This window comes from Desmodus rotundus, chromosome 6 (genome assembly GCF_022682495.2).
Source record: "Desmodus rotundus isolate HL8 chromosome 6, HLdesRot8A.1, whole genome shotgun sequence".
NCBI lineage: Eukaryota > Metazoa > Chordata > Mammalia > Chiroptera > Phyllostomidae > Desmodus > Desmodus rotundus.
Window position 1 is genome coordinate 89,997,257 of NC_071392.1, and position 25,575 is coordinate 90,022,831.

At 61.6% G+C, this 25,575-nt stretch overlaps 3 protein-coding genes and 1 long non-coding RNA gene across 12 annotated transcripts; 1 reads left to right on the forward strand and 3 right to left on the reverse strand.

Annotated features, from left to right (window-relative positions):
- The first annotated feature begins 1,296 nt into the window (after positions 1 to 1,296).
- Positions 1,297 to 16,525, forward strand: SLC4A2 (solute carrier family 4 member 2). 6 transcript variants are annotated; one of them, XM_024564472.3, is made up of 23 exons: positions 1,301 to 1,488; positions 3,751 to 3,864; positions 5,629 to 5,794; positions 5,930 to 6,171; positions 6,252 to 6,370; positions 7,819 to 8,051; positions 8,137 to 8,276; positions 9,187 to 9,367; positions 11,058 to 11,193; positions 11,268 to 11,433; positions 11,528 to 11,642; positions 11,778 to 11,962; positions 12,048 to 12,273; positions 12,395 to 12,610; positions 12,694 to 12,842; positions 12,955 to 13,149; positions 14,042 to 14,311; positions 14,428 to 14,517; positions 14,711 to 14,877; positions 15,264 to 15,517; positions 15,614 to 15,783; positions 16,040 to 16,213; positions 16,317 to 16,525. In XM_024564472.3, the coding sequence occupies exons 2-23, from the start codon at positions 3,814 to 3,816 to the stop codon at positions 16,395 to 16,397; spliced, it is 3,726 nt and encodes a 1,241-aa protein (XP_024420240.2). In that variant the 5' UTR covers positions 1,301 to 1,488; positions 3,751 to 3,813; the 3' UTR covers positions 16,398 to 16,525. The 6 variants fall into 6 exon arrangements, with proteins under 6 accessions (XP_053782912.1, XP_024420240.2, XP_053782913.1 ...); XM_053926937.2 differs by having other exon boundaries at positions 1,297 to 1,488; positions 15,264 to 15,783; XM_053926938.2 differs by lacking the exon at positions 1,301 to 1,488 and adding an exon at positions 1,575 to 1,904 and having other exon boundaries at positions 15,264 to 15,783.
- LOC139440985 (uncharacterized) lies at positions 1,912 to 4,942 on the reverse strand. Of its 2 annotated transcripts, none has more exons than XR_011651352.1 (3): positions 4,804 to 4,942; positions 2,375 to 2,473; positions 1,912 to 2,114 (listed from the first exon to the last, which is right to left on the reverse strand). It is a non-coding gene; the product is annotated as an uncharacterized lncRNA (long non-coding RNA). The 2 variants fall into 2 exon arrangements; XR_011651353.1 differs by lacking the exon at positions 4,804 to 4,942 and adding an exon at positions 2,686 to 3,036.
- Positions 16,526 to 16,588: 63 nt separating the features above from the next.
- Positions 16,589 to 20,951, reverse strand: FASTK (Fas activated serine/threonine kinase). Of its 3 annotated transcripts, XM_024564475.4 has the most exons (11): positions 20,790 to 20,930; positions 20,534 to 20,586; positions 19,566 to 19,988; positions 18,927 to 19,106; positions 18,664 to 18,803; positions 18,060 to 18,273; positions 17,807 to 17,966; positions 17,311 to 17,402; positions 17,079 to 17,214; positions 16,888 to 17,002; positions 16,589 to 16,794 (listed from the first exon to the last, which is right to left on the reverse strand). In XM_024564475.4, coding segments are annotated over exons 1-11 (1,623 nt in total). In that variant the 5' UTR covers positions 20,792 to 20,930; the 3' UTR covers positions 16,589 to 16,686. The 3 variants fall into 3 exon arrangements, with proteins under 3 accessions (XP_024420243.1, XP_024420242.2, XP_045054636.1); XM_024564474.3 differs by lacking the exon at positions 20,534 to 20,586 and having other exon boundaries at positions 20,790 to 20,951; XM_045198701.3 differs by lacking the exon at positions 20,534 to 20,586 and having other exon boundaries at positions 19,747 to 19,988; positions 20,790 to 20,945.
- A 258-nt stretch (positions 20,952 to 21,209) lies between these two features.
- On the reverse strand, positions 21,210 to 23,812 carry TMUB1 (transmembrane and ubiquitin like domain containing 1). The gene is made up of 3 exons (XM_024564519.3): positions 23,662 to 23,812; positions 22,316 to 22,734; positions 21,210 to 22,021 (listed from the first exon to the last, which is right to left on the reverse strand). Exons 2-3 carry the CDS (start codon positions 22,702 to 22,704, stop codon positions 21,670 to 21,672), a joined length of 741 nt encoding a protein of 246 aa, XP_024420287.1. The 5' UTR covers positions 22,705 to 22,734; positions 23,662 to 23,812; the 3' UTR covers positions 21,210 to 21,669.
- Positions 23,813 to 25,575: the final 1,763 nt, after the last annotated feature.

Genomic DNA, 25,575 nt, shown 5'->3' on the forward strand with positions numbered 1-25,575 from the left:
CTCGCTTCACTCTGACATCCTGAGGCAAACGGGCCGGAGCACTGCGAGTGGTCCCCCAGACCCCCAATCCCAGGCCAGTCTCCAGAACCCGAGCCTGCTAGAGTCAGCCAGGGTGTGGCCGAGGGCTGGCAGGTTGGTTACCGCCCTCAACAGACAGAAGCACAGACAGACAGCTACACTTGCAGCAGCCTTGAACTCATCCCTTAAGAAGTTGATTATAGATTTGCTTTGCGCTGCTCTCTAATTGTCTTATAATTGCATTTCTGAGGGCTGTGAACTGGACGAAAAACGGTCCCAAATAGCCCATGGCGCAGGAAGCAGAGTTGGTGCTAAACATTTGTTAATCAACTCGTTGATATCTGAACGTTTTCTGCGTTCACGATTCTGTCCTTCACCCAGTGGCAGACTATAGAAAAGAAGGGGAAAGTATTATCCTTATTTGGAAGAATTTATATTTTAGTCGGGAAAACCAGGAATACACAGATTTTTAAATGACAGGTGATGACTATGAATCGGGTTCAAGGAGGGAGGGAGGTCATGGCAGGAATCTCGCTGAGGCAGAAGTGGTACTTCTGCCTCACCCTCCCACTCCCGCCACATTTGGAGAGTCAAGGTCAGCTTAGGGTAATGGGCATCCAACCTCCAGCCGGCATCACCTCTCTCGCCCTGGTCCTGTCCCCCTAGGCAAAGACGGGCTTTCTTGGAGGTACTGACATTACTGGAGAGGGTGGGGGTCGCGGGCACAAGAGAATCTTGTCCCTGCCCTGGCTGCTGTGGCTCACTAGATTTGAGTGCCAGCCTGCGAACCGAAAGGTCGCCAGTTCGATTTCCAGTCAGGGCACAGGCCTGAGTTGCCTGCCAGGTCCCCAGTGGGGGCACATGAGAGGCAACCACACATTGATGTTTCTCCCCTCTCTTTCTCCCTCCCTTTCCCCTCTCTAAAAATAAATACATAAAACCTTTAGAAAAGAAAGAGAGAATCTTGTCCCAGATACATTTGTATTTCAACTTTCTCCGTCCCGAATTTCCTGATGATCTTGGTGCCTCCGTTTTTATCCCTGGGATCCCCCCAGCGTGAGTTGGGCTCATTTCCGCCCAGAGGTGCCTAAATGGGCCAAGAGACGGCGTCCCTGGGGCGCCCGAGCCCCATGTGGGGAAGCCGGGGCGGCGGCCACGCAGGAGAACAGGGGCTGCCTCTTGGACCGGGGCTCTCGTGCCTGGCGGTGCCTGGAAACGCGCTTCCGCTCGCGGGTCTGGGCCGCCGCTCCCCGCCTCCCCACCCGCCGGGGCCGCGCACGGTGCGCCGGGGGGGCGCGCACGCAGGGGGCTGGCCTGCCCGCGGCGCGGGGGAAAGTTGAGTTGGGAGAAGTTGGGAGCGGCGGGGGCGCGCCCCGAGGTGGGCACTCGGGAGTACTCGGGAGCGCACGAAGGCGCCGGAGGAGGGGGAGAAACCCCAAGACCCCCGGGCAAGAAGTCCAGAGCAAGCGGGTGAGCGGGGAGGTGGCGGCGGGGGAGGGCCAGGGCCGCGGAGGGAGGAAGGGAGGGGAAAGGAGGGGGGAACTTGGGACTTGGGAGTCGGGAGGGAGTGGAAGTGGAGGGAAGGGCGGAGACTGGGGCTCGGGAAAGCGAGATATAGGGAAAAGGATGGAGAGGCGAGGGAAGTGCTGGTCGGGAGCGGGATCCGGGGTCTGCTTCTTAGAATTCCCTAAAGCTTGGGTGCCGCGCCCCCTGCCACCAGGAGGGGGTAGTCTCCGGGAGGCGACGCCGGCCCTCCCAACTCCTGAGCGGGCTCCAAACGGCACCTCTTCCTGTGCTGGGCGCACAGCCTGGGGGTTGCCGGGGCCTTCTCCGCCCACCTCCGGGTTGGGAGGAAGAGCCGAGCAGAGGGTTGGGTGGCGAGTCAGGTAAGGACAAGGGGTCTGGCAGAAGAGGGAGCAGCTGGGTGGGGATGGAGAGAGGAGACCCGAGAGTTGGACCTGATTCCTGGGGGGGGCTGGCTTGTCTGGGAAGGGAGCTCCGCGCTGGGTGTGTGGGGGGCGGTGCTGCTTGAAATCCAGGGTCCACTTGCTCCTTCTCCTTCCGCGCCTCACCGCAGCCAACCCCACCTCGAAGAGCTGTGGAATGTGCGAATGCACTTGGTGAAGGCCCAAGTGGCGGTCCGGGGGGCTGATCCCGTGGGCAGAGGGAGCTATGCTAATCCCCCGGGCCGGTCGGGGCTGGTCCCCGGAATGTGTCCCAACCCCGGATTATCGGCACCGATGCTCCGGACAGAAGCTGCTTTGTGTTCTAGGATGGCGGGGGAGGGGGCGGGGGGCTGTTAAAGGGAGGATGGGGGAACAGACCGAGGGCACAGCCCGGAGGCGAGAGACCACACCTGCAGGCTCTCAGGACGCTCCACAAGCTTTCCACACCAGGGTTTCACCCCCAGGGCCCTCCTCTCCCCCACACTGGACGTGCCCTGGCTGAGGTCCTGCTGGGGGATGTGAAGAGAGACGTCAGCTGAGTTGGAGCGCTTGCCAGGAATGTGTCGCTCCAGGCTCCCCCATCCTGGACTGACCCCTACCCCCAGAACTGTATCGTTTGCCCTTCCACTGGCTTGTCTAACTCCCAAAGTAGCCCTAAGTCGGGCAAGCCTGAGCCCCCCGCCCCCTCCAGCCACACACTGGGGAGTTTCAGTGCTTTTACCTTCGAGAGCCTTGGGTGCTCCCCTGTGCTTCTTCCACTCTGAATGGGCACCCCGATTTGCACTGGTCAGGTTCCCTAACTGCAACTCATCCACCAGACACCCTGTGTTCCCCCCAGACACCCCTATAGTCACAGTCAGGCGGGCGTCAGTCCGGTCACTCAGATTTTCCTGGTCCGAGAGGAGGGAGGGGTCAGGCTGCCCCTCAAGGCAGAACCTCAGGGTTTGTGTGCTCAGCCTCCTCCAAGTTCGTTGCGAGCCCCTCCCCCATTATAAAGCTGTGCCTAGCCAGTGCCCAGCGTCCTCCTCCTTCCCTCCTACCCCTCCCCCAGGGAGCCTGCATTCCACCCCCCAGCACCGCCCCCAGCCCCTGCCAGGGGAGGGAGTGCCGTCATGCTCCCCCTCCCTGTCCTGGTCTGTCTCCTCTGACTCCCTTGCTGGCCCTGTTGGACTCTCTCCAGAGTTCTTTCTCTCCCTTCCTTCCTCCCCACGTCCCTGCTCCAGAGGGTATCTCACTCCCCCTAGCACACCCCTCCCTAGTCTCAGCCCACCTCCGCATGCCACCCCTCGGTCACTGCTCCCGTTTCTGGCTCAGCCTGTCCTTTCCCTCTCTCCCTCCTCTACCTCACCCCCACCCTGTGCGTGTGTGCGCGCGGGCACGCACGCGCACGCACACACACACATACACATACACATACATACATCCACCTAGTGGCTTTCTCCCCAGGTCTGAGCCCCTCCTCCTTTTGCGGCCTCTCCCACCTTCTCCTTTCTACCCCTCAGTCCTTAGTCCCTTGGCCCTCTGTGGCCCCAGTCCTCCCTGGTCTTTCTCTTTATTCATCTCCTTTCTTTCTGTAAATAACTTCTCTTTGGTCTTGGCGCCTCTACGGGCCACCCTGAGGCCCTTTATCCCGGTCGGGAGGGTCCTGCGCTACTCCTCGTGGCCAGCCGGCGGAAAGTCCCGCATCCTGTCCTCCCCTGGGCTGGGTGAAGGGCTGCAAAATGCCCCGGGCGCCCCCACCGGCCTGGCCCTGCTCTCGCCGGTGATCGGTCCTCTCCCCGCTTAGGTTATGCCGCCACCTTGTTGCCCTGAAAGCTGCAGCGACAGTGAAAAGGGCTAAGATTTAGCCATGACCAGCGCCCCCCGGCGCCCCTCCTCGGGCGCAGATTCTTTCCGAACTGTGAGTATTGCCAGCGAGGCAGCCACCCTACCGTCCCTCCTCGTGCCACAGGTGCTCAGCTGAGGATTCCCTCAGGGGGTGTGTGTGTATGCGTGCGTGCGCGCGCCTGCGGAGGCTTGGGAGCGAGGGGAGCCTGTGAGGGATCCCCGAGGAGCGCTACCATCCCTATCCTGGCCTTGCCTGGCGCCAGGGGTCTGAGATGGGTATCGGTGGTGGTGGTGAGCAGTTAGTCGGGCTTCTAGCTCTGGGGACGGAGTTGAGGCTGAGTTGAGGCTGTTTACTGAAAACCTGGGTGGTAGCCTAAGTGAGAGAGGAACTTGGGGACGCTGGATCTCCCACCTGGCGGTGCCCACCCCCCACCCCCAACCCCCAACCCCCATACCCGGCCTTAGAGACGGCGTCAGTCTGTGCTCAGTGGCTCTGGGAGGAGCTCGCTAGCCAGAGACCACCCCCGGCCCCGCCCCTCACCCCACGTGCTATTCAGGTCCGCCCCTCCCACTCCCACGTGGTTTCTGCCCCACGTGGCCCCCTCTGGGTTTTCCTGGGAAGTGTAATGATTAACCCCGAGTGCCACAATCAGCCCGTTATTGGTCACTTTGGCCCAGTGGGCACGTGACCGAGAAGGGGTGCCGGCCGGTCCCTTCCCCCTCCTTCCCAAGTTCACCCCTGCCTGCCATGGACTTCCTCCTGTGCCCTCAGGTGCGAGGGGTTCTGGATTCCCCCCCCCCCTTCCAGGCTACCTCCCTGCTCACTGTCTCGCTTCAGCACCTCCCTCTGCCTTCCTCCCCGCCAGCCTGCGAGCTCATTCTGGTGGGGGAGGGCAAGCGCTTGAGGGTTGCGGGGCTAGAGCTGCAGAGATGGGCCGGGAAGAAGCAGCCCCTGACCCCGCCCTCTCCTAGTATCCAGTATCCCTGCCACCCCAGCGGCTGCTGTCCTCACCTCGGGGTCTCCCCAGCACCTGCGCTTCTTCCCAGCTCCCTATTGCTCTTCCTCGTTCTTTCTTGCTCTAGCCGTGAGCTAGCACCCGCGCCGCCACGGAGGGGACTCCATACCCCGCCCTTTGAAATCTTGATGCCCTTCAGGTCCAGAAGCTCTTGAGCAAATATTTGGCGCGCTTGGAGTGGAGACCGGCAGGGGGTGGGTGGGGGGCTGGACCAAGGCCACTGGCTAGAGCAGGCCGTCAGCTGAGCGCTCCAAAGCACCACTGCAGTCGGGCTGCTCCGCTCCCGCAGCATGACTCAGGTGGGGGGGGGGTGAGGGGCGGGGCTAGGGAGCTGCGCAGGGACCCCAGGGCTGCTGCGGGGTGGTGAATGGGGGGCTCCCGTGAGGAGGCGAGGCAGACACGTTCCTTTCCAGGGGCTGGTTTCCGTGTGACTCAGACTCCAGTCCAGGTCAGTTAGTTTGGGCGCCTCTAGAAGTTACTTTTCAGACTGGTCAGTTGCCTCTAGCGAGAGGGAATGTGTCCACTCTCAGCCACGTGAGGTGCCCAGTTCACACACCCGGCCTGCAGGCTGGACACACAGGATTTGTGTCAAGACCCGCCCAGCAGCCCCTTTTCCCCACCCTAGCTGTGTGGGTGGGCACAGCCAGGCCCCAGATCCCCGCCACCTAGGGGGTAGGCTGCTGGGTTGGAGGCTGAGTCCCCAGCTTTGAGTGGGCAGGCTTCTAGGGGTACTCTCTCCCCGGTACTGGGCAGGGTAGGATTTTGGGGTGAGCTCATAGTGAGCCTCTGTGTCTTCTCTCTCTACTCCTTCTTCCTCACAGCCAGAGCCAGAGAGCTTGGGCCCAGTGGCCCCTGGCTTCCCTGAGCAGGAGGAAGACGAACTTCACCGGACCCTCGGTGTGGAGCGGTTCGAGGAGATCCTTCAGGAGGCAGGGTCTCGAGGAGGGGAAGAGCCCAGCCGAAGCTATGGGGAGGAAGACTTTGAATGTGAGGGGGAGACCCTGAGGAGGGGGTAGGGTCCCTCTGGCTGGACTGCCCACCACGGAAGGGGCCAGAGCTGGGGCCAGGGGGCCGGGGAGTGAAGCTGTGCCTGCCAGCAGCCGGGTCCCCTTCTCCCTGCAGACCACCGCCAGTCCTCCCACCACATCCATCACCCGCTCTCCACCCACCTGCCTCCGGACACCCGCCGTCGCAAGACACCCCAGGGTCCAGGACGGAAGCCTCGAAGGCGTCCTGGTGCCACCCCCACTGGAGAGACCCCCACCATTGAGGAGGGAGAGGAAGATGAGGATGAGGCCGGTGAAGCCGAGGGTGCCCGGGCACTCACTCAGCCGTCTCCTGCCTCCACACCCTCTTCTGTGCAGGTGACTTGGGGCAGGGCTCCTGGGGGACCCCTGGGGAGTCCTGGGCTGGCCTTGTCTGCCTATGGGGGTCCCTTTTCCAGTTCTTTCTTCAGGAGGATGAAGTCACCGACAGGAAGGCAGAAAGGACCAGTCCCTCTCCCCCTCCGCCACTGCCCCACCAGGAAGCAGCTCCCCGGGCCACCAAAGCAGCCCCAACTGGGTGAGTGTCCCTAGGCGGAGTCCTTCCCTGATGTTGTCAGTGTGCGGGGCGGGAAAGCAGCAGAACCTCCAGGTCTTCAGGCTGGGGTTCAAATCCCAGTCCTGCTCCTCACTAGCTATGTGGGCGAGGAACCACTCTGAGCCTGCTTTCCCATCTGTAAACCAAGAATAATAGAACCTTTCTTACCGGGTGGTTGAAGAGATTAAGGGATGGCGGGGTTAAGGTTTAGGAACGGTTTAGCCTGGCGAGGAACAGATGTGCCATCTAAGCTGCCCCCTACCCGCCCCCCTGCCATCCCCTCTCCCCAGGCTTCAGATGGAAGCCTCAAGCACTGGGTCAGGGACTGGTCTAGTGACCTCCAAGCATCCCTTGAGGCCCTCAGGGTATGAGAGAAATAGAAGACTCCCCCCCTTGCACTTGGGGAGCTGCCAGTCCACCCTGGTTGTGCGTCAGGAAATGGCACCAGAACAAGTTACTATGCCAGAGAGCTTGGTGTCTGCCCTGGCAGGTGATCGGAATTTGGAGGTGTTAGCCAGAGAAGGCTACCTGGAGGAAATCACTTTGAATGAGTTCTCAAGGTCACTACTATCATGGACTCGTTGTTTTCTGGGTGCCAGGCAGTGTGAAGGGCTGCGGGGAAGTGAAGGGCGCGCTCAGGCTCGCACCCTGGGGAGACGGGTGGACTGCGAGGGTGGCGCTGGACCCCAGTTGGGTCTGCGCTGCCGACACGGGCCTGCAGGTGGCCGGATAGCCAGTAGGAGCTGAGGGAGCCTCAGAGAAAGCCCGGCCTTGGAAAAGTGGGTCCGATTGTGAGCAAGAGTGCGAGCAGAACCGGGGGCACTGAGGGTAGGCGTAGGCTGAGAAGTCCTGGTAGGGGGTTTCTGGTTATGGCCTTGACTCGATGAGAGGTGCTAGATAGCAGGACTGCGATTTAGGATGACGTGGGGCCCAGGACATAGGGGCAATGGCAGAGAGAAAGGAGACACCTGGCTGGAGGACAAGAGCGGGAGTTGGAATCTGCGGGATAGGGAGTCACATGTTCCTCGTAACCTCAGGGGTGTGTCTATGGTCTCAAAGCCCAAGTCCACGTCCTTCACCTTGCTGGGTCAGAAATGGGGGACATGGCGGTCCTGGGAGGGCAGGAGGGGACTGGCGCAGCTCAGAGTGGCAGCTCCAGGTATCCCTTGCCCCCAAACCCAGGAGCGGCCTCCTCTTGGCTCAGTTGCCCTCCTGAGGAGTTTGTACCGAGCCGGTTGATGTGATGGTTCGGGACACAGCTGGTGGAGGGGAGGGCCTGGTTTTAACGCCTGCTTCCAGAATGCTCCGTCTTTCACATATGCACTCCCTAGAACGGGGTGCTCGGAGGCTGGGGTCCTCCTGCATGGCTCCTGGCTTAGAGGAGGGGCCCAGCCTCCCCTGGCTCATGGCTGCTCTGTCCCTCTGTCCAGAACCACAGTGGAGCAGGCAGCAGCAGTGGCCTGCGGTGCAGCGGGAGGTGATGATGGTGGCGCCTCTGGGCGCCCCCTGAACAAAGCACAGCCTGGGCACCGCAGCTACAACCTTCAGGAGAGGAGGCGCATCGGGAGCATGACGGGAGCGGAGCAGGCCCTGCTGCCCCGTGTGCCTACGGACGAGAGCGAGGCCCAGACGCTGGCCACGGCGGACCTGGACCTCATGAAGAGTGCGTGCTGGGCCTGGGCCTGGCGCCGGGGTGGGAACGGGGCTGGGAGAAAGACGGAACCTGATGCTGCCCTTCCCCCTCCCAGGTCACCGGTTTGAGGATGTCCCTGGGGTCCGGCGGCACTTGGTACGGAAGAATGCCAAATCAGGGCAGAGCGGCCGGGAGGGACGCGAGCCTGGCCCCACGCCTCGGGCCCGGCCCCGGGTCCCCCACAAGCCCCACGAGGTATGTTTGTTCCTCAGCTTCACGCACTTCCTTCCTCTCCCCAGGGCCCCTCCCCTACCTCAGGGACCAGAGTTGACCTCCCTGACCCCAGGGGCACCACCTGCAGTTGTGAACGTGTTCCCCAGTGCTGATGTCTAGTGTGGCCATTGTCTGGCAGCTGGCAGCGGGGTATCTGTGGGCCCTAGAGGCAGCTCTGCGGAGCCGTGAACTTCATTTTCCGGAATCCAGTTACCTCTGACTCATCCGATCCTCCCACAGCCCGTGAAGATGATGGCCCAGGTGGCGTCAGCCGTGAATCAGGGATGGTTACCGGCCAAGGTCACTCAGTGACTTAGTGATGCTGCCCCTCTTAGGCTCTGAGGCTCTGGCCCTGAACCCTGACCCTTGTGGTGGATTTTTAAAACCGTTTTATTGAGGTCTAATAGACATACAGTAAAGTGCACTCGGGCTGGGTGCTCGGTGGCTCTGGGCACAGCCGGGTGACCCTGCGAGACACGGGCCATTTCCTGCTTGGAAGGTCCCTGCACGCCTCCGCCCAGTCGGCGCCCTCAGAGGCGCCCGCCCTTCTGTTCTCAGCCTTGCCAGTTCTTGCATGCGCACTAACGGAATCGTGCCCAATTGCATGTGTGCGCGCCGACCGTTGGCCGAGGACGCCCTTCGAGTCCCGTCCAGGGCTGTGTTTGTGTGCTTCTCCTTTCAGTCCCCCTAAGGGCCCTGGGAGGTGGGTGGTGGTGCTCCCGTTTGACAGATGAGGAAAAGAAAGTCCGATGGAGTTGTGATTCACCCAGACTCCGTGCCTGTGCCCTGTGCTCTCCAGAGGCACGTGCCTCTACCTTGACCCCGCCCGTGCGAGAGCAGTCCCTGGGGACCCCCCTGTGGCTCTGACCCTGCCCTCGCTTCTCGCCCCCAGGTGTTTGTGGAGCTAAACGAGCTCCTGCTGGACAAGAACCAGGAGCCTCAGTGGCGAGAGACAGCGCGCTGGATCAAGTTTGAAGAGGATGTGGAGGAGGAGACCGAGCGCTGGGGGAAGCCCCACGTGGCCTCCCTGTCTTTCCGCAGCCTCCTGGAGCTCCGCCGGACCCTGGCCCACGGTAACCTGCCCTCCCTCCTGCCCATCCCCCGTCCTGGCTGCAGGACGCACCCTTCGCCTGAGTCAATTCTCTGAGAGCACAATGGCCCCCACGGGTGTCTTGGGCGACATGGGGATCAAGGTCACTGGAGCCCGAGGGAAGCCTCCTTTTGTGATCCTTGGGAACGCCTCTCTCCCTGGGTGGTGGCAGGGCGGGCGTGACACTGCTTTCTCTTAAGTGACATTTTCAAAGAACTGAAGCTGGCAGGCTTGCGGGGATAATGTGGTTTTAGAGAGTTTGGCTGGAAAGCTTTCTGAACTGGTCCCACCCGTGGGACGGTGCGGATCTCCCCGAGTGACCACAGGCACAGGCCCCTCAGGCTCTGAGTCCGATGCTTCTGCTCATTCATTGCTTGTTTCCTCCTTGGCGCTGGGGGGGGTCACGCCCAGCGGCCGTCAGGGGACCTATTCCTGAGCACCGAGGCGGAGACACCTGGCGTCAGGGTCCAAACTCGGAGGAAACAGGCTATGAGTGAGGCGTGAGCGCTTTGGCTGAGGTGCCAACGTGCAGGCACTTCAGCGCCAGGCTTCGTGATCTCTGTTTTGGTCACTCGGGTGCTTCTGGTTCTGTTTGTTCTTTAGTTCTGTGTTTTGAAAGTTGACCTTGACAGAAAAGTGACCTGGTGACTCTTGAAAGAACTTTTACTTCCCGAGTAGTCACTTGTGGGGAGAGGTCCAGAAAGTGTCTTGTGAGCCCCGGCCAGTGTGGCTCAGTTGGTTGGGCATCGTCCCATGAGCTGAGGGGTCGCCGGTTCGATTCCCGGTTCAGGGCACATGCCTGGGTCGTGGATTCAGTCCCAGGTCAGGGCGTGTAAAGAAGGCGACCGGTCAGTGTTTCTCTTCTGCATTGATATTTCTCTCACCCTCTTTGTCCCTCTCTCCCCCTATCTCTAAACATAAGTAAAATTTTTAACCCTGGCTGCTATGGCTGAGTGGATTGAGCACCGGCCTGTGAACCAAGAGGTCGCCAGTTTGCTTCCCAGTCAGGGCACAGGCCTGGGTTGCGGGCTGTTGGGGGCGTGTGAAAGGCAACTGATCAATGAATGTATCTCTCACACATGGATGTTTTTCTCCCTCTCTTTTTCCTTCCCTTCCCCGTCTCTAAAAATAAGTAAATAAAATAAAAAACAAAAACAGAAAGTGCCCTTGTAGGCAGCTGCCAGATGTAGGGAAGCAGAGCCGGGCGGAGGGGGAGGTTTGCAGATAGCCCGAGGCAGCTGGGTGGGCAAGGGCCCAGGCCAGCTCTGTTGTGCTCCAGAGGGCAGAGCTCGGACCCTGGGGCAGATGTCGGGAGGTAGCGTGCTGCTTGCTGCAAGGAGGGACTTTCTAACACCAGAGAGCGGCTCTGCCCAAGTGGGCAGCAGGGGCCCCCAACGGAGGCTGCCTGCTTCCTGCAGGGCGTGTCCGGCCACTTCCCGGCCCGGCGCCCGCGCTAATGGCCGGGTTCCGCGGCCTCTGATGAGCCCCACCATATTCCTGCGGAGAGGGGGAGGGGAGGAATGGGACCTAGAGGCGATGGGACTCGGGTCTCAGGCCCTGCTCACTGTCCCCTGAAGTGGGCTCGCCTGGCTGCGTCCTCATCTCCAGCTCTTGTCCGGCCCTGCACTTTCTGGCTCAGGGATGAGGGTCCCCCTGAGTCCTCCTTCTTCCAGGGGCTGTGCTCTTGGACCTGGACCAGCAGACCCTGCCCGGGGTGGCCCACCAGGTGGTGGAGCAGATGGTCATCTCTGACCAGATCAAGGCCGAGGACAGGGCCAACGTGCTGCGGGCCCTGCTGCTGAAACACAGGTGATGCCTCGCCCTCCCGCCTGCTCCCAGTCCCTGTCGTCCCCCTTCTTACTCACTGCCCTCCACCCCACCAGCCACCCGAGTGACGAGAAGGAATTCTCCTTCCCCCGAAATATCTCTGCCGGCTCCCTGGGCTCCCTGCTGGGGCATCACCATGGCCAGGGGGCCGAGAGTGACCCCCACGTCACCGAGCCGCTCATCGGTGGTGTTCCGGAAACCAGACTGGATGTGGAGCGAGAGGTGAGTGGAGAAGGCAGCCCGGCCTGGGTTGGGTCTGGCCCGGATGCACGGCTGCAAGCAGGCTGGGCTGAGCTCCACTCCTCTGCGCCCCCAGCGCGAGCTGCCGCCTCCAGCCCCACCAGCAGGCATCACTCGCTCTAAGTCCAAGCATGAGCTGAAGCTGCTGGAGAAGATCCCCGAGAACGCTGAGGCCACAGTGGTCCTTGTGGGTATGTCGGGGTGTGTGGCACATCTTGGGGGCGGGAGGCCTGGTGGCCAGCCTGCCTCGCTCAGTGCTGCCCCTGGCTGGGGGCTGGGAGGTGGCTTGTGCCCTGATCTTGCCCATGATGGTCCCACACCCCCAGGCTGCGTGGAGTTCCTCTCCCGGCCCACCATGGCCTTCGTGCGGCTGCGGGAGGCGGTAGAGCTGGACGCGGTGCTGGAGGTACCCGTGCCCGTGCGCTTCCTCTTCCTGCTGCTGGGCCCGAGCAGCGCCAACATGGACTACCATGAGATCGGCCGCTCCATCTCCACCCTCATGTCCGACAAGGTCAGCCCCGGTGCGGAGCCCAGCCCTGCCCCAGGCCCCTGGCCCCTGGCCTGCGCCCTCACTGGCCCCACTTCTGCTTCGGCAGCAATTCCACGAGGCGGCCTACCTGGCAGACGAGCGGGAGGACCTGCTGACCGCCATCAATGCCTTCCTGGACTGCAGTGTGGTGCTGCCGCCCTCAGAGGTGCAGGGCGAGGAGCTACTACGCTCCGTCGCTCACTTCCAGCGCCAGATGCTCAAGAAGCGGGAGGAACAGGGCCGGCTGCTGCCCCTGGGGTCGGGGCTGGAGCCCAAGTCGGCCCAAGATAAGGGTACGGGCCAGTGCAGGCCTGGGCTGCCTGGGGCAGGAGTCCAGTGGTCTGTGTGCATTTGGAGGAGAGTGGGGTGGGCGGGGGCCTGCGGTGGGCGCCCTGACGGAGGCCTGGGCTGCAGCGCTCCTGCAGATGGTAGAGGCGACGGACACGGTGGAAGACGATCCCCTCCGGCGGACAGGCCGGCCCTTCGGGGGGCTGATCCGTGACGTGCGGCGCCGCTACCCCCACTACCTGAGCGACTTCCGGGATGCGCTCAACCCCCAGTGCCTGGCTGCGGTCATCTTCATCTACTTTGCAGCCCTGTCGCCTGCCATCACCTTTGGGGGGCTGCTGGGTAAGGAGAGGCTCCGGGGTGGGGCAGTGGGGAGCACGCAGGGCCCAGCTGCCAGCCCCCTGAGCCGGTTCCTGCCACCCCAGGAGAGAAGACAGAGAACCTGATCGGGGTGTCGGAGCTGATCGTGTCCACGGCGCTCCAGGGCGTTCTCTTCTGCCTGCTGGGCGCCCAGCCACTGCTGGTGATCGGCTTCTCCGGGCCCCTGCTGGTGTTCGAGGAGGCCTTCTTCTCGGTGAGGGTCCACAAGCCCCTTGGGGTGCCCCTCCTCTCCTTGGGACACCCCCACCCAGTCCATCCGTTCTCTCCGGGCCTGACTGGACATTTCCCCACCCCCCGCCTCTCAGTTCTGCCACTACAACGGGCTGGAGTACCTGGTGGGCCGTGTGTGGATCGGCTTCTGGCTGGTGCTTCTGGCCCTGCTCATGGTGGCCCTGGAGGGGAGCTTCCTGGTGCGTTTTGTTTCCCGTTTCACCCAGGAGATCTTTGCCTTCCTCATCTCCCTCATCTTCATCTACGAGACCTTCTACAAGTTAGTTAAGGTGAGCAGGTCCCGCTGAGCACTGGGCTGGGAGGGGTGAGGCTTTGGGCCTGGGGCAGGAGCCAGGGGGGCGGTGTGCGCCTCTCTTGCTCTCTCTCCTGGGTGGGAGGCCAGGCTGGCCTTGAGACACGTGCCACCCTCCCTCCACCTTCCTCATATGCCATGGAGCCTACAGAGAGCGGGCAGGTTCTTCCTCCTGCCTCCCCCCGCCCCAGCCCTGCCAGGTCAACCAGGGCTTAAAAACATACTTTTAATAACAAAGGTAATATGCTTTTGTTAAAGTGGCAAATGACCCAGAAATGTAGAAAGGAGAAGGCGCTTGAGGGGCAGGCGCAGCCACAGCCAGCACATCTAGCCCGAGTTGGTGGCAGGCTCCACGCCCCATGCCCTGCCCCTCCAGGCCTGGCTGCAGCCACCCTCCCCAGCCCCTTCCTCAGGAAGAGCAGCCTCTCTACTCATCCTCAGTTACCCTGCGCTCACACCTGGTCCTCTGGGTATTTTCTTTTCTTTTCTTTTCTTTTTCTTTTTCTTTTTCTTTTCTTTCTTTTCTTTTTTTTTTTTTTTAAGATTTTGTTTGTTTAGAGAGAGGGGAAAGGAGCAAGAGAGGAAGAAAAACATTGATCGGTTGCCTCTTGCACGCCCTCAGTGGGGGGGCCCGGCCTGAAACCCAGGCATGTGCCCTGACTGGGAATTGAACCTGTGACCTTTTGGTTCACAGGCCTGCGCTCAATCCATTGAGCCACAGCAGTCAGGGCTGGGTCATTTTCTTAATCCACAAGAGAAGCTCTTCGTGGGCAGGCTAGCCACCCCCTCCCCACCTGTCCCATTCAGTGTGCCCCTGAGCCCGGAAGTCGCGCCAGTCTTGCTGATGGAACTCTTTGTCCTCTCCTCAGATTTTCCAGGAACATCCCCTCCACGGCTGTTCTGTCGCCAACAGCTCCGAGCCAGTCCGTGAAGAGGCGGATGGTGGCGAGAATACCACATGGGCTGGGGCAAGGGCCACGCTGGGGCCAGGGAACGTGAGCCTGGCCGGGCCCTCTGGGCAGGGAAGGCCCCGGGGCCAGCCCAACACGGCCCTGCTGTCGCTGGTGCTCATGGCCGGCACCTTCTTCATCGCCTTCTTCCTGCGCAAATTCAAGAACAGCCGGTTCTTCCCTGGCCGGGTGTGTGGGGTGGAGGCCTCAGGCGGGAGCTGGGGATAGCAGTGGGTGACAGCGACGAGCAGTTGAGTCTGGAGCAGGGCAGGGGCCTCCAGTCTGAGCATGGTGCTTGCCCACAGGTGCGGCGGGTGATTGGGGACTTTGGGGTGCCAATTGCAATCCTTGTCATGGTGCTTGTGGATTACAGTATCGAGGACACCTACACCCAGGTAAGGCCAAATACACACAGCAGCAAGAGCACGCTGCTTGGCATCAGACTCAGGTTGGCCCCCCGGCTCCAGAGCCGCCTCTCAACTGGGCGGACATGGACCTTTTCTCTGGCACGCCCTCAGTACTCACCCCACCTGGGGCAGCTCAGGGCTCCCACTCCAAGGCCCACCCGTTCCGCCCTCTGCTCTGCAGAAACTGAACGTGCCCAGTGGATTCTCGGTGACGGCCCCTGACAAGCGGGGCTGGGTCATCAACCCGCTGGGTGAGAAAAGCTCCTTCCCTGTGTGGATGATGGTGGCCAGCCTGCTGCCGGCCCTCCTGGTCTTCATCCTCATCTTTATGGAGACTCAGATCACCACGTGAGTGGTCCCAGCTGAGGGGGTTGCTGTGCAGACAGAAACTGCCTGGTGGCATGTGGGTGGGCCAGAGCCCGGCCAGGGGCGCCATCAGGCGTGGGGAGTGCAGGATGCCGACCTGGCCGCTGGAGTTTATTTTGTAGACAGCAGGAGGTCCCTGTGATGTTTGCTGGGAGGGGCCCAGTGCAAGCTGGGAGCTGTCCTGGAGGGCGTGAGGCAGTGCAAAATGGGCTCGGCTTCATCATGTAACTCTCATTTTGGGTGGAATGGGTGGGGACCACCAGGTTCCAAACACAGAGGCCACGAGCTGGGCGCTCTGGGAAGACCTGGAAAGACCCGGCTGTCTGCCAAGCTGGCCTTGGGTCTCAGTGAGCCCTGTCCCCGAGCAGGCTGATCATCTCCAAGAAGGAGCGCATGCTACAGAAGGGCTCGGGCTTCCACCTGGACCTGCTGCTCATTGTGGCCATGGGTGGCATCTGTGCCCTCTTTGGCCTGCCCTGGCTGGCCGCCGCCACCGTCCGATCCGTCACACACGCCAATGCGCTCACCGTCATGAGCAAGGCTGTGGCACCCGGGGACAAGCCCAAGATTCAGGAAGTCAAGGAGCAGCGGGTGACAGGGCTGCTGGTTGCCTTGCTTGTGGGTATGTTCACCTCCCCCCCCCCCCCACGACACTCGTGCGGGCTGGGCATCAGGGCGGGCGGCCCTGGAGACGACCGCTTCTCCCCCTGCTCCCCAGGCCTCTCCATTGTTATCGGAGATCTGCTCCGGCAGATACCCCTGGCTGTGCTCTTCGGCATTTTCCTGTACATGGGAGTCACCTCCCTGAACGGGATCCAGTTCTACGAGCGGCTGCACCTGCTGCTCATGCCTCCCAAACACCACCCGGATGTCACCTATGTCAAGAAGGTGAGACACCACCCGGAAGGGCCCCATGCCTCTGCCCCTCCTGGGCTGTGTGGGTCACCCGCCAGCCCCCCCACCGTGTACCTACTTTGGCCAGTTCAGTCTGTGCAGACCTGGCTGTGGTGAACACCGAGAAGGCACTTATACCCTTAACCCACCCCGCGGAGGGGAAAGGGGCCCTCAGTCCTCCGGATGGCTGCGGCCCTCGGTGGTGGGGAAGCCCGGGCTCCTTGTCTCACCCCACCCCGCCTGCCTCCAGGTCCGGACCCTGAGGATGCACCTGTTCACAGCCCTGCAGCTGCTCTGCCTAGCCCTGCTCTGGGCTGTCATGTCCACAGCCGCCTCCCTGGCCTTCCCCTTCATCCTCATCCTCACAGTGCCACTGCGCATGGTAGTGCTCACCCGCATCTTCACCGAGCGAGAGATGAAATGCGTAAGGCTGCCTGCCCTCTCCCCCTCAAACCCCGCCTGCCCCGTGTGGTCCCTGCCCCAGTCCTGGTTGTGGCCCACCCTCCTGACCCCCGCCTCTCCTACAGCTGGACGCCAACGAGGCGGAGCCCGTGTTCGACGAGCGGGAGGGCGTGGATGAGTACAATGAGATGCCCATGCCTGTGTAGCTGCTGCTGGACGCACAGAGGGAACAGGCTGGGGGTGTCCTCCCATCCCCTTCCCTCCTCATTTTTATTTAAGTGAATAATTTAATGGCCCCTCACCCCACCCCCGCAGTAAAGTGCTTTGGCCCCCACCTACCCTGGCCTTTTGTGTCTCTGTGAGGTGGTGGGGCCCAGAAAGGAGATGTGTGATGGGGAGGAAAGGGACTTTAATGGAAAACAAAACAGCGAGCCAAAGTGCAAATCGTCCACCCCCATAGGGGGCCATCAGGAACCCCCCAACCCCATGCACCCCTCAGCCCCCTTCAGGCCCCCAGTGCAGACCCAAGGCTTGGAGCTTCTGCCTCAGGTAGCTCTTGAGCTGGGGCAGGCCTCTCTGTGATTCCAGTTCCTCAAAGGGCAGCTGCGAGCACAGGGCAGCTGGTCACCCACCAGCCTGGGGGTGGGGGTGGGGACACACAGAGTCTCTGTCACGAGGGGTGGGGGAGGCTCTCACCGGCAGGAGCTGGTAGCCCATCAGGCCCAGGTGCCGCTCCCGCAGGGCCCGTGAGCCCAGCAGCACCCTGCCTTCCCGGCAGAAATGCCAGCGTTCACGCAGCATCAGCACCACCCTGTACAGAGAACAGACCGTCGCTCAGGGTCAACGTCCAAGAAAGCAAGGGAGGCCCTCCTGCCCTCCTCCCTTACCTTTGGGTGGCATCTCGGGTAGTGGGCTGAGAGGCAGCCTGGCCCTGGGGACAGGCCCTGGGAGGGTATGGTAGGAAAGGGTCCTGGGTCCTCACAGGAAGCACAGCGCCAGAGCTGCTGACGCACAGCAGGAAGTCTGGAAGGGGTTGGGGGTAGAGAGGAGGGGCCACTGGCTTTTAGCCAAGGCTCCATGTCACCCGGTGCAGCGCCAGCCCACCCACCTGGAGCTCACCTGTGCAGTAGCCTGGGGGCACAGTCAGGTCCTGGCGGTGTCTCTCCTCCCCCAGCAGCTGGCGTAGCCCCTCCGCCACTATATCCTTGTGACTGGAAGGGAAGAGGGACACTGCAGGAGGACAGGCCCGGGGGTCTCCGCCCAGCTGGGTGACCCTGGGCAGATGCCTTCATTGTCTCCCTTTTTTGTTTTTTTTTTTAAGATTTACTTATTTTCAGGGAGGGAGAAAAAGACATCAATGTGTGGTTGCCTCTCATGCGCCCTCTGCTGGGGACCTGACCCACAGCCCAGGCATGTGCCCTGACTGGAAATCAAACTGGTGACCCTTTGGTTCACAGGCCAGCACTCAGACCATGCAGCCACACCAGCAAGGGTTCAAGGCCCATTTCTTTATGACTCCTGAGAGCGCATCAGCCTAAACAGGTCCCAGTTCTTTGGCTTTTCTACTCTGCTTCTTCCAGGCTGCTCCCCTCCCTCCCCAAGCTGCCCCATCCACCTGTACTTGCAGCGGGCACGGTCAGTGATGAGTGGCTGGGGGAAGATGGGCACTTGAAGCCTTCGGGGAAGGCGGGGACCCCGGTATCCTGGGAGCTCCAGCTCCACGGCTGCGTCCAGCAGGGAGAGGTAGCGCCGCACAATCAGGGCATGAGGGGTGCCTGTGGGCAAGGGACTAAGACTTGCTGGGCTGCAAATCCCCACCCCGCTCTCCCCTGCCCACCAGCCCTCAGGGTCCCTTCCCGTCTGCGCACCACTGATGTGGTTGATGAAACCTGGGGAAAAGACAAAGTGCAGGGCTCGGAAGGGCAGGCACTGCAGCTGGCACAGTGACATCAGGATGTTGACAGTGGCTAGGGGGGACACTCCTGCTTCCCGAGCCAGGATCCTTTCAAGACAGGGCATAAACTGTTGTTCCAGGGGGAAGTAGTTCAGCCGCCCAAAGGGCAGGATCAACTTCTGTACCGCCTGTGGAGGGAGAGCAGCCATCACCCGACACGAAAATGCTCCAGAACCCTTGGCCTGCAAGCTTAGAATGTCATCACAGAGGCAGAAGCATCCCTCTACCTGACACACACCAGGAGTTCATGGCATAGTGTCCTGAGACCCATGCAATCAATCACCAAACAAGTGGAGGGAACAGCGCCGTGGGGCCCGGCCCTGAAGGCCTAAAGGAGTGGGATCGGTGAAGCTCAGACAAGCTGAGTGCTTGGAGAACTGCAGAGAGCCATGCATGTGCCGGGTGCTGGAGAACCCAGGGCACAAGGCCCGGCTGGGCTGTTCGCTGCAGGATGCAGCAATCAAGCTGGACAGGGGCTGGGACTGATGGTAGCTGAGAAGCATGGGAGGCAATCCCACCTTGCTGTTGAGCTGGCCTTCCTGGGCCACCAGGAAGTGGGCAATGGCTTCCAGAAGCCGGGGCTCCCGCAATCGGTGTCGGGCCAGGTGCTGGGCCAGGAGCACCATCACATGGGGTGTCAGTTCCTCAGGCTTGGCCTCTGTGGAAGACAGCGTATCACGCTGGACCCTCAGGCCGGATCTCCAGACTAGTGTCCACCTTAGCCATTCCCCATGCCTCATCAGCCCCTGACCTCCAACCTGCCTTTAACCCCCTACAGCACCTGCCAGGCTTCGGATGAGGTGCTGCTGTGGATGCCGCAGGAAGCGGGGGCAGCTCAGAGCAGCTTCCAACCTTTGCCCACCTCGAAGGACAGGTTGCAGAGGGGGAGGTGGCTTCGGAGGGAGGCGGCACCTTCGCTCCCGCTCCAGGGCACACACCAGGGGCCCATCTGACGGGAAGCCTGAGAGGGAGAGGGTCAAAGGCAGTTCTGGTAATGGAGCTGCTCTGCTCTGCTCGTGTTGGGACTATTCGTGGCTTCCCAACCTCTCTCATCTGTTTTCTGGGCTGGAGGGTTTGCTATAGTGTAGTGTGAAATACCATGTCAACTAGGGGATCAGAACAGCCTGTGGGGAAGGTCTTACACAAAGATGGCAAATACGTTCTCATCTCGTGTGAACGGTGACAAACTGTGGTGGCTCCCAGTGCACTGTGGTAGCAGTAACCTGGGGTAGCACCCTAGCTAAGCTGCAACAAATGCTGCGTGACTCCGGACGTTGGCTGCGGATGTGGGGGAGCAGCAGTGTGTCAGGGTACGGCCATGCCTGGCAAGGCCTAAGAGGTGAATTGTCAGTGATCTCGGGTCCTCCACTGCTCTTCTCTATTGTTCCATTAACACCCGTCCCCCAGGCACCCTCCTCACCAAGTAAGACTGCAAGGTGCAGACACACGTGGATGGTGTGAATGTCAAAGGAGGGGCAGTTTCGGATGATGAGCTGACTCAAGTCCTGCAGTGTGGCCTGCTCCACAGGAGGGGGCCATGGCTGAGACCCCAAGAGCTGGCCCAGACGACGAAGTGCCACCGGGTAGTGGTGGGCGCGCACCTTGGTAGGATTCTGGCCCAGCCAGCGCAGCAGCTCCCCAGGGCTCCTCGCCTGTTCCAGAAGCCGCTGCAGCCCCTGCACAGCACTTGCATGGGGGGCTCCTCCAGGAGACCGGTCCCCCCATTTGCTGGGCCCCAGACGGAAGGACTGCACAGGTGGGAGCAGCAGCAGGCCAGACAGCCGTGCAGCAGAAGCCTGGGCAGAAAGCAGGACTCGAAGCATGGAGTTGGGTGATGGAGACCCTGAGGGGCGTCCCAGAAAAGGGGGTGAGGTTTTCTCCAAAGGGGAGAAAAGCGTGCTCTCTATTCCTCACCTCACTCCCCATTCAGAGGGGCCTGGGAGCAAGCCAGAGTCACGTTCACCCTTTTTGGGGATCGCTCTGGTCCCCTTCCCCACCAGCCCCTCTCTCTGCCCCCTTCCACGCTCTGACACAGCGATCAATCCTTCAGTGGTCTCAGCGCAGGGATATTTATAAAGCAATTCCACATGCGTTATCTCCTCCGACTCTCCTTACACGCCTACGAGGGCGTAGGCAAGGCTTGGCATTACCTCGACTTCACAGGCGGAAAAACCAAGACCCAGAGAGGAGAAGGGGTGAAGTTAAGCCCGAGGTCACGAATCTGGTTAGTGGTCGCACCCAGCCTGGAGCCCAGCTCGGCCCGGAGACACGCTCCCCACCCCCGACCACCTCCCGCTCCCGCAGGAGGAGGCGGCGGCGGCGCGGTGGGCGGCACGGGGGCTCCGCAGCCGGACGGTCCTGGGTTCCATGCTGGGTGCTCCCACTTACCAGCTGCGTGACCTTGGACCAGTGGCTTCGTCTCTCTGCCTAAGCCTCCTCGCCTGTGAAACGAGAACGCGGCGCCCACCTCGGAGGGCGCCCGTGGAAGCCGAGGGCGCAGGGGGAAAGTGGCAGCGCGGAGTCGGCGGTGTCAGGGCCCCCCACACCCACCCAGCCCGGGGACTCCGGGAGACCGTGGTCACGGTCGCCAACACCAACTCCCGCCGCCCTCCCGCGGCCCGCTCCGCAGATGCCCGCCCCCTACATGACTCCCCAGGCCCCGCGCAGATCGCTCCCTCAGTCGGTCTCGGAGCCCGTGGGCCGGACTCCCCCCGCGGCCTCCTCATCGGCCGGCCACCGAGTCCGCCATCTTCCCAGCAGCCCCCGGACGCCAATCGCCTCAGTCCTCAGCCAGCAAAGACGTGGCTCCCGTCAGACCCTGCGCGCGCCGGGGAGCTGCAAGCCCCGCCCCTGGCTTCCGGGAAGCGCGCACGCGCGCGCCTGGGACAGAGGGGCGGGGCCGAGGAGCGGGGCGCGAGGCGGAGGGAAGGTGAGGGCTGTGCGGCACTGGCCCCCGAGGGCCGGGCAGAGCGGAGGGCCTGGCCGGTGCCCCGCACTCATTTTCTTCCCGTCGGCAAGGGCCCCGTGCCCCCGTGGGGCTACACGCTCAGACACACACCAGAAGTGAAAACTTCACAGTTGTTTAATCTGCACAAATTCCCGGGAACGCCCTCGGCCCCTCCCACCCCGCCACGGTCCTCGGGTCCCCAAATCAGCACGAGGCGCAGTTAGGGCCTAGAGGTGGCTGGGTCCTCAGGCAAGAGAACACTAAGCTGGGCCCAGGGGCGTGGCCCCGCTCTGCCCAGGGCCGAGGCAGCGACAGCAGCTGGTTGACCCGGAGGAACCGAGTGTCAGGGGCGGCTGAGGGCCAGCAGCCCCGGGAGACGGCTCAGAGCCGTGGAGGTCGCAGGGCGAGGCCTCCACCTGTCCCCGGAGTGCTCTGCGGCGCAGGGCTGGGCTCCAGGGTAGCGGGAAGAGGCAGGCCCAGGCCGGAGAGGTGGGCCTGGGCAGACAGCAGCTCCCGCCCTGTGGTCGGGAGCCGGGTCCCGAGGCGCCAGCCACACTGCTGAGAGCCCGTGGAGGCACTACGGACGGTACATGGCAAAAGCCAGGAGACTGAGGAGCAGGGTGAAGCCGGCCAGACCCAGAGTGGCCGTCAGGGGAAAGAAGGGCCGGTACTGGATCTGGCAGTACCAGAGCAGCAGCAGAAGTAGAAGCAGCAGGGGTAGTAGCAGGCTGCCTATTTCCAGCCCGGAGGGGCCTGGCTCTGACCCGGGTGGGCAGGGCGGGTGCGGGGGACCGACCCGCGTGGACACGTGGCAGTGGAGAACGCAGTTGGGAGGGAGGTGAAGGCTGCCCAGCGTCTGGGCGTCGTCTCCCAGCAGCTGCCCTTGGTAGATGAGCCGTACTTGCTGCTCCCGGCCGGGAAACTGGCTCCTGAGGAGAGAGGGACCTGGGTAATAGAGCGGGTCTCAGGCAGTCCTAGTCCCTTGCCCAGAACCACACTCCCACCCTTCAGCGATGCCCTCCAGCCACCCGTGACCCAGGTCACAGCCCCCGAAGGGGCCCCCTCCTGCTACAGGGGAACAATATGGTGTGTGATTTGGACACGTCAGTCCCCTCATCTGTAAAATGAGGGGGGAGTCTCAGGTGTCTTCGGTGGCTCTTCCAGGTCTGTGATCACCCCCACCCACTCTTTAACATTTCGTTCCTTTCCTCATCCCAACTTACCTTTTCAGGGAGCCAATGGTGTCGTGGGGCCAGGCCCTGGCCACCTGCTCTGAGTCGTTGAGGAATTTCAGCCGGAGTACCAGAGGCTCCTGGGTGGAGTCCAGGGGTGGCGGCGTTGCTGGGAGCCCTGTGCCAGGCTCTGGGTGCGCAGCCTGACCTCTGTGTCTCAGACTGGGGGTCTCAGCTTCTAGGGCCTCCCCTCTGATGCTTTCGGTGACCGCCATGGCTTCACTGGGCTGTGCTGGTGTTGGGGTCCCTGACGGCTGGGGCAGTGGGTCAGCGCCCTCCGATGTGTGTGTTGAGACCCAGGCGAGAGCCAGCACCAGAAGGCAGGCAAGCACCGCGAAAAGGACAGTCACCTCATCACCCACCCCTTCAATCAGGGCCATGGCACCTGCCTTGGCCGCTGCGCTACTGAGCTGGAGAGGCACAAAGAACCCATGAGGAGTTGAGGGGCTGGCTCACGGGGACCAACAGCTCTCTGAACTTCAACAGGCTCCTGAGCCCACCCCACCCCAGCTTCCCACGAGCACAGACTGCTTTCTCACTCCTCCCACTCCCACTCCTCACTCCTCCTGCCCCTGACCCAAGCCCCAGCCCAGGGCACAGACTGCTTTGCCTCTCAGTTGCCCCAAACTTGCCCCACGTGCTCTTCCCATCACCAAATTCCAGGTCCTAACTTTTGTAGCCTGAGTTCTAGACCTTCAACCAGCTCCTCAGTTCCCCGACCCCTATCCCACGATAAGGGCCTTGACCTTCTGAGCAACCTCTCCCCTCAATTCGACCCCACCAAGCTTCACCCTAAAGCCTACCTATTCTTCGGTCTACTTCATCTCAAAGTTTATTCCTTCACCAATCCCACCCCAAAGCTGCTTATCTACCCCAAAGCTTATCTCCTCCTCCGTCGCTAAAGTTTCTCCGTGAGGGAAGAAAAGGGCCTCTAGGCCGTGCCTCCCTACCCCTTACCATTCACCCAAACCCCACCCGCCCACACGGACGGCTTCCCTAGGCTTCCCTGGGCTTCCCTAGCCTAAACGTCAAACTCCGCCCTTTGACAATCTGGAATCTCCTCGGGTTGCCGCCCCGCACCCAACTTGGCCCCACCCCGAGGCGGCCTGACCCCGCGCCTCCACTAGAAGCCTCTCCAAACCCGGCGTCCTGCTAGACCCCAGGTCCCTCCCGGGAAGCCGGGACTTCGTCCTCCCTATCTCCAACTCCTCCATCACCCCTCCCATCTTCCCGCCCCCCGATACGTGGGAGGGCACGGGAGGTTCCGGGACAGGGTGAGCGGTGACCACTAGGGCTCGGGGAGGCGGGGTGGGCGCGGTCACGGCGCGGGGACTCACCGCCGGGCTCCGCCAGCTCCATAGCGGACCCTCGGGCACTTCCGGGCGGGAGGCGCCGAGGTCGCAGACACCTGAGGGTACCCCTCCTTCTCCGCCGCCGCTGTCCAGAGCATTGTGGGACTTGTAGTCCGGGCCAAACGCAGTCCCCTCCCGCAGCCCTGCGGACCCAAGAGCGGGGTTCGGCGAACTGGTTCCGGAGCTCTTAGGTTGCAGAGGGGCGGGCGGGGCAGGTTTAGGAGTTGTGACAGCCTCCAAAAGTCTGGGCTGCAGCAGGATCCGTCCCCCCTACCGCCCCCACCCTGCGCCAGCAGCCAGGGCACCTGTCACTGCAGAAACCAACGTCAGCTGGAGCACGTCAGAGCACCCGTGTTTCGAGACGCGGGCTCTGATGAACTCAGATGGCTCGGTCAACTCTTACGTCAGGTGAACGCCAGAAGGCACCTTGGGTCCTCCAAGTTGACTCTGCAGTCCAGAGCCCAGTTACCACGGGCTGCACTAGCAGTCTGGCTGAGTATACTCCTCTCCCGGGCTGGCCGCTGCGGCTTGGGCTGTCCTTTCTCCTTGGTCCCCTCTTCCGCCTTGATCTTGCAAGACTGTGAAGGAAGCGTCGACTTTGGAACCTGACACAATGCTGATCCCTTATCCCTTAATGACCTTAAGTTCGTTATTGAATTTCTTTGAACCTAAATTTCTTCATTCCGAAGACTTCCCTCATAAGAAATAGGTGTTTTGTTAAATAAGTGTGAGAACTACGTACAGATGAGATATTTGCTCAACTAGTATTAGCACACTCCCTCCCCTCAAATCTGCGCTTGGAAATTGGGTCCTTAGCGTGTTATTGTGCAGAGGATGTTGATTTGAGCCCCAGCCTGGCCTCGGCCAGCTCATTTCTGTGGGGTTTCCCTCCTTCCTCTGGGTTCCTATAGCCACGGAGATGTCACATTCTGGATTTCACTGGCCAATCTTGATTTATAAAGTAACGTACGCTTGCGTTCCCATAGCACATGCCTACTTGTGGGAGCAAGTACTCAAAGTGTTGCCTGGGCCGGTCAGTTCAGATTTACAGCCCACAAAACCAACTTATCCCTAGCTTCCTCCCTCCTTCCAATTCGTTACTCTACAAACACATGTTAAATGTGTACTACATCCCGGGCGTGTGTAAGATGCTGTGCCTGCCCCCATGGGGCTCACACACCTCAGGAGGACACCTACAGAAAACACACCGGTGCTGCAGCAGGTGCGTGCGGGCTGCCGGGCACCGCATTGCAGAAGCCCTGCAGCCTCAGCGTCTCCCCTGGGAGGTGCCTGGTCGCAACTTTTTGCAGTGGATTCTAATTAAGCATCTAAAAGAGATACTAGACAATGCTTTTCGAATAACAGGGCATCGGGTGCTCTGTTCAAACACTATATTTTGCAGATGAAGCCCAGAGAGTGTAGAAGACATTCTGAAGGTCAAACAGGTAGAATACACATCTCTCATGAGCTGGGAGGCCCCCGACTTGCACCCCGTGCTTTGGAAGGTACACGAAATGGAGGAGTGGTGACCGGGTTGGTACTGGGGCAGAGCTGTGTGGGTAGATAAGTGGGGAGGGACTTTATGCTGGGAAAAGACCCAGCTGGGCCTGGGGAGTGGAAGTGCGCACCGAAAGGATGACATGTGTCACCTGTGCCAGGGGACATGGGGGCAGGCAGCCCTGGCAGGCTGTGTGGGCAAAGTGGGCCAGGGTCCTGCGTCAGCCGCCTCTTGCATTTTGAGGAAAGGTTGGTGAGATGGGTGGCAGGCAGAACTGCAGACAGCTTTGGCAGTGCGCACGCAGAGGACTGGGACAGCGAAGGGAGCTCTCTGGCCCTAGGAGGAGTGGACAGGAACACCGGGTGGACAAAGGGGTGAAGACAGAAGATTAAGACAGTTAT

Excerpts from the sequence above, each read along its gene's own strand:
- TMUB1 (XM_024564519.3), bottom strand. The coding sequence starts at position 22,704 with ATGGCCCTGATTGAAGGGGTGGGTGATGAGGTGACTGTCCTTTTCGCG. Across the intron at positions 22,022-22,315 it reads ACCATTGGCTCCCTGAAAAG|GAGCCAGTTTCCCGGCCGGG; the intron begins GTAAGTTGGGAT and ends CTCTCTCCTCAG.
- SLC4A2 (XM_053926937.2), top strand. The coding sequence starts at position 3,814 with ATGACCAGCGCCCCCCGGCGCCCCTCCTCGGGCGCAGATTCTTTCCGA. Across the intron at positions 12,611-12,693 it reads CACCTTTGGGGGGCTGCTGG|GAGAGAAGACAGAGAACCTG; the intron begins GTAAGGAGAGGC and ends CTGCCACCCCAG. Across the intron at positions 14,312-14,427 it reads GCCGGTTCTTCCCTGGCCGG|GTGCGGCGGGTGATTGGGGA; the intron begins GTGTGTGGGGTG and ends GCTTGCCCACAG.
- FASTK (XM_024564474.3), bottom strand. The coding sequence starts at position 20,871 with ATGAGGAGGCCGCGGGGGGAGTCCGGCCCACGGGCTCCGAGACCGACT. Across the intron at positions 19,989-20,789 it reads CGCGGGGCCTGGGGAGTCAT|GGTCTCCATCACCCAACTCC; the intron begins GTAGGGGGCGGG and ends GACGCCCCTCAG. Across the intron at positions 17,215-17,310 it reads GCCCCCAGGCTACTGCACAG|ACTTCCTGCTGTGCGTCAGC; the intron begins GTGAGCTCCAGG and ends AACCCCTTCCAG.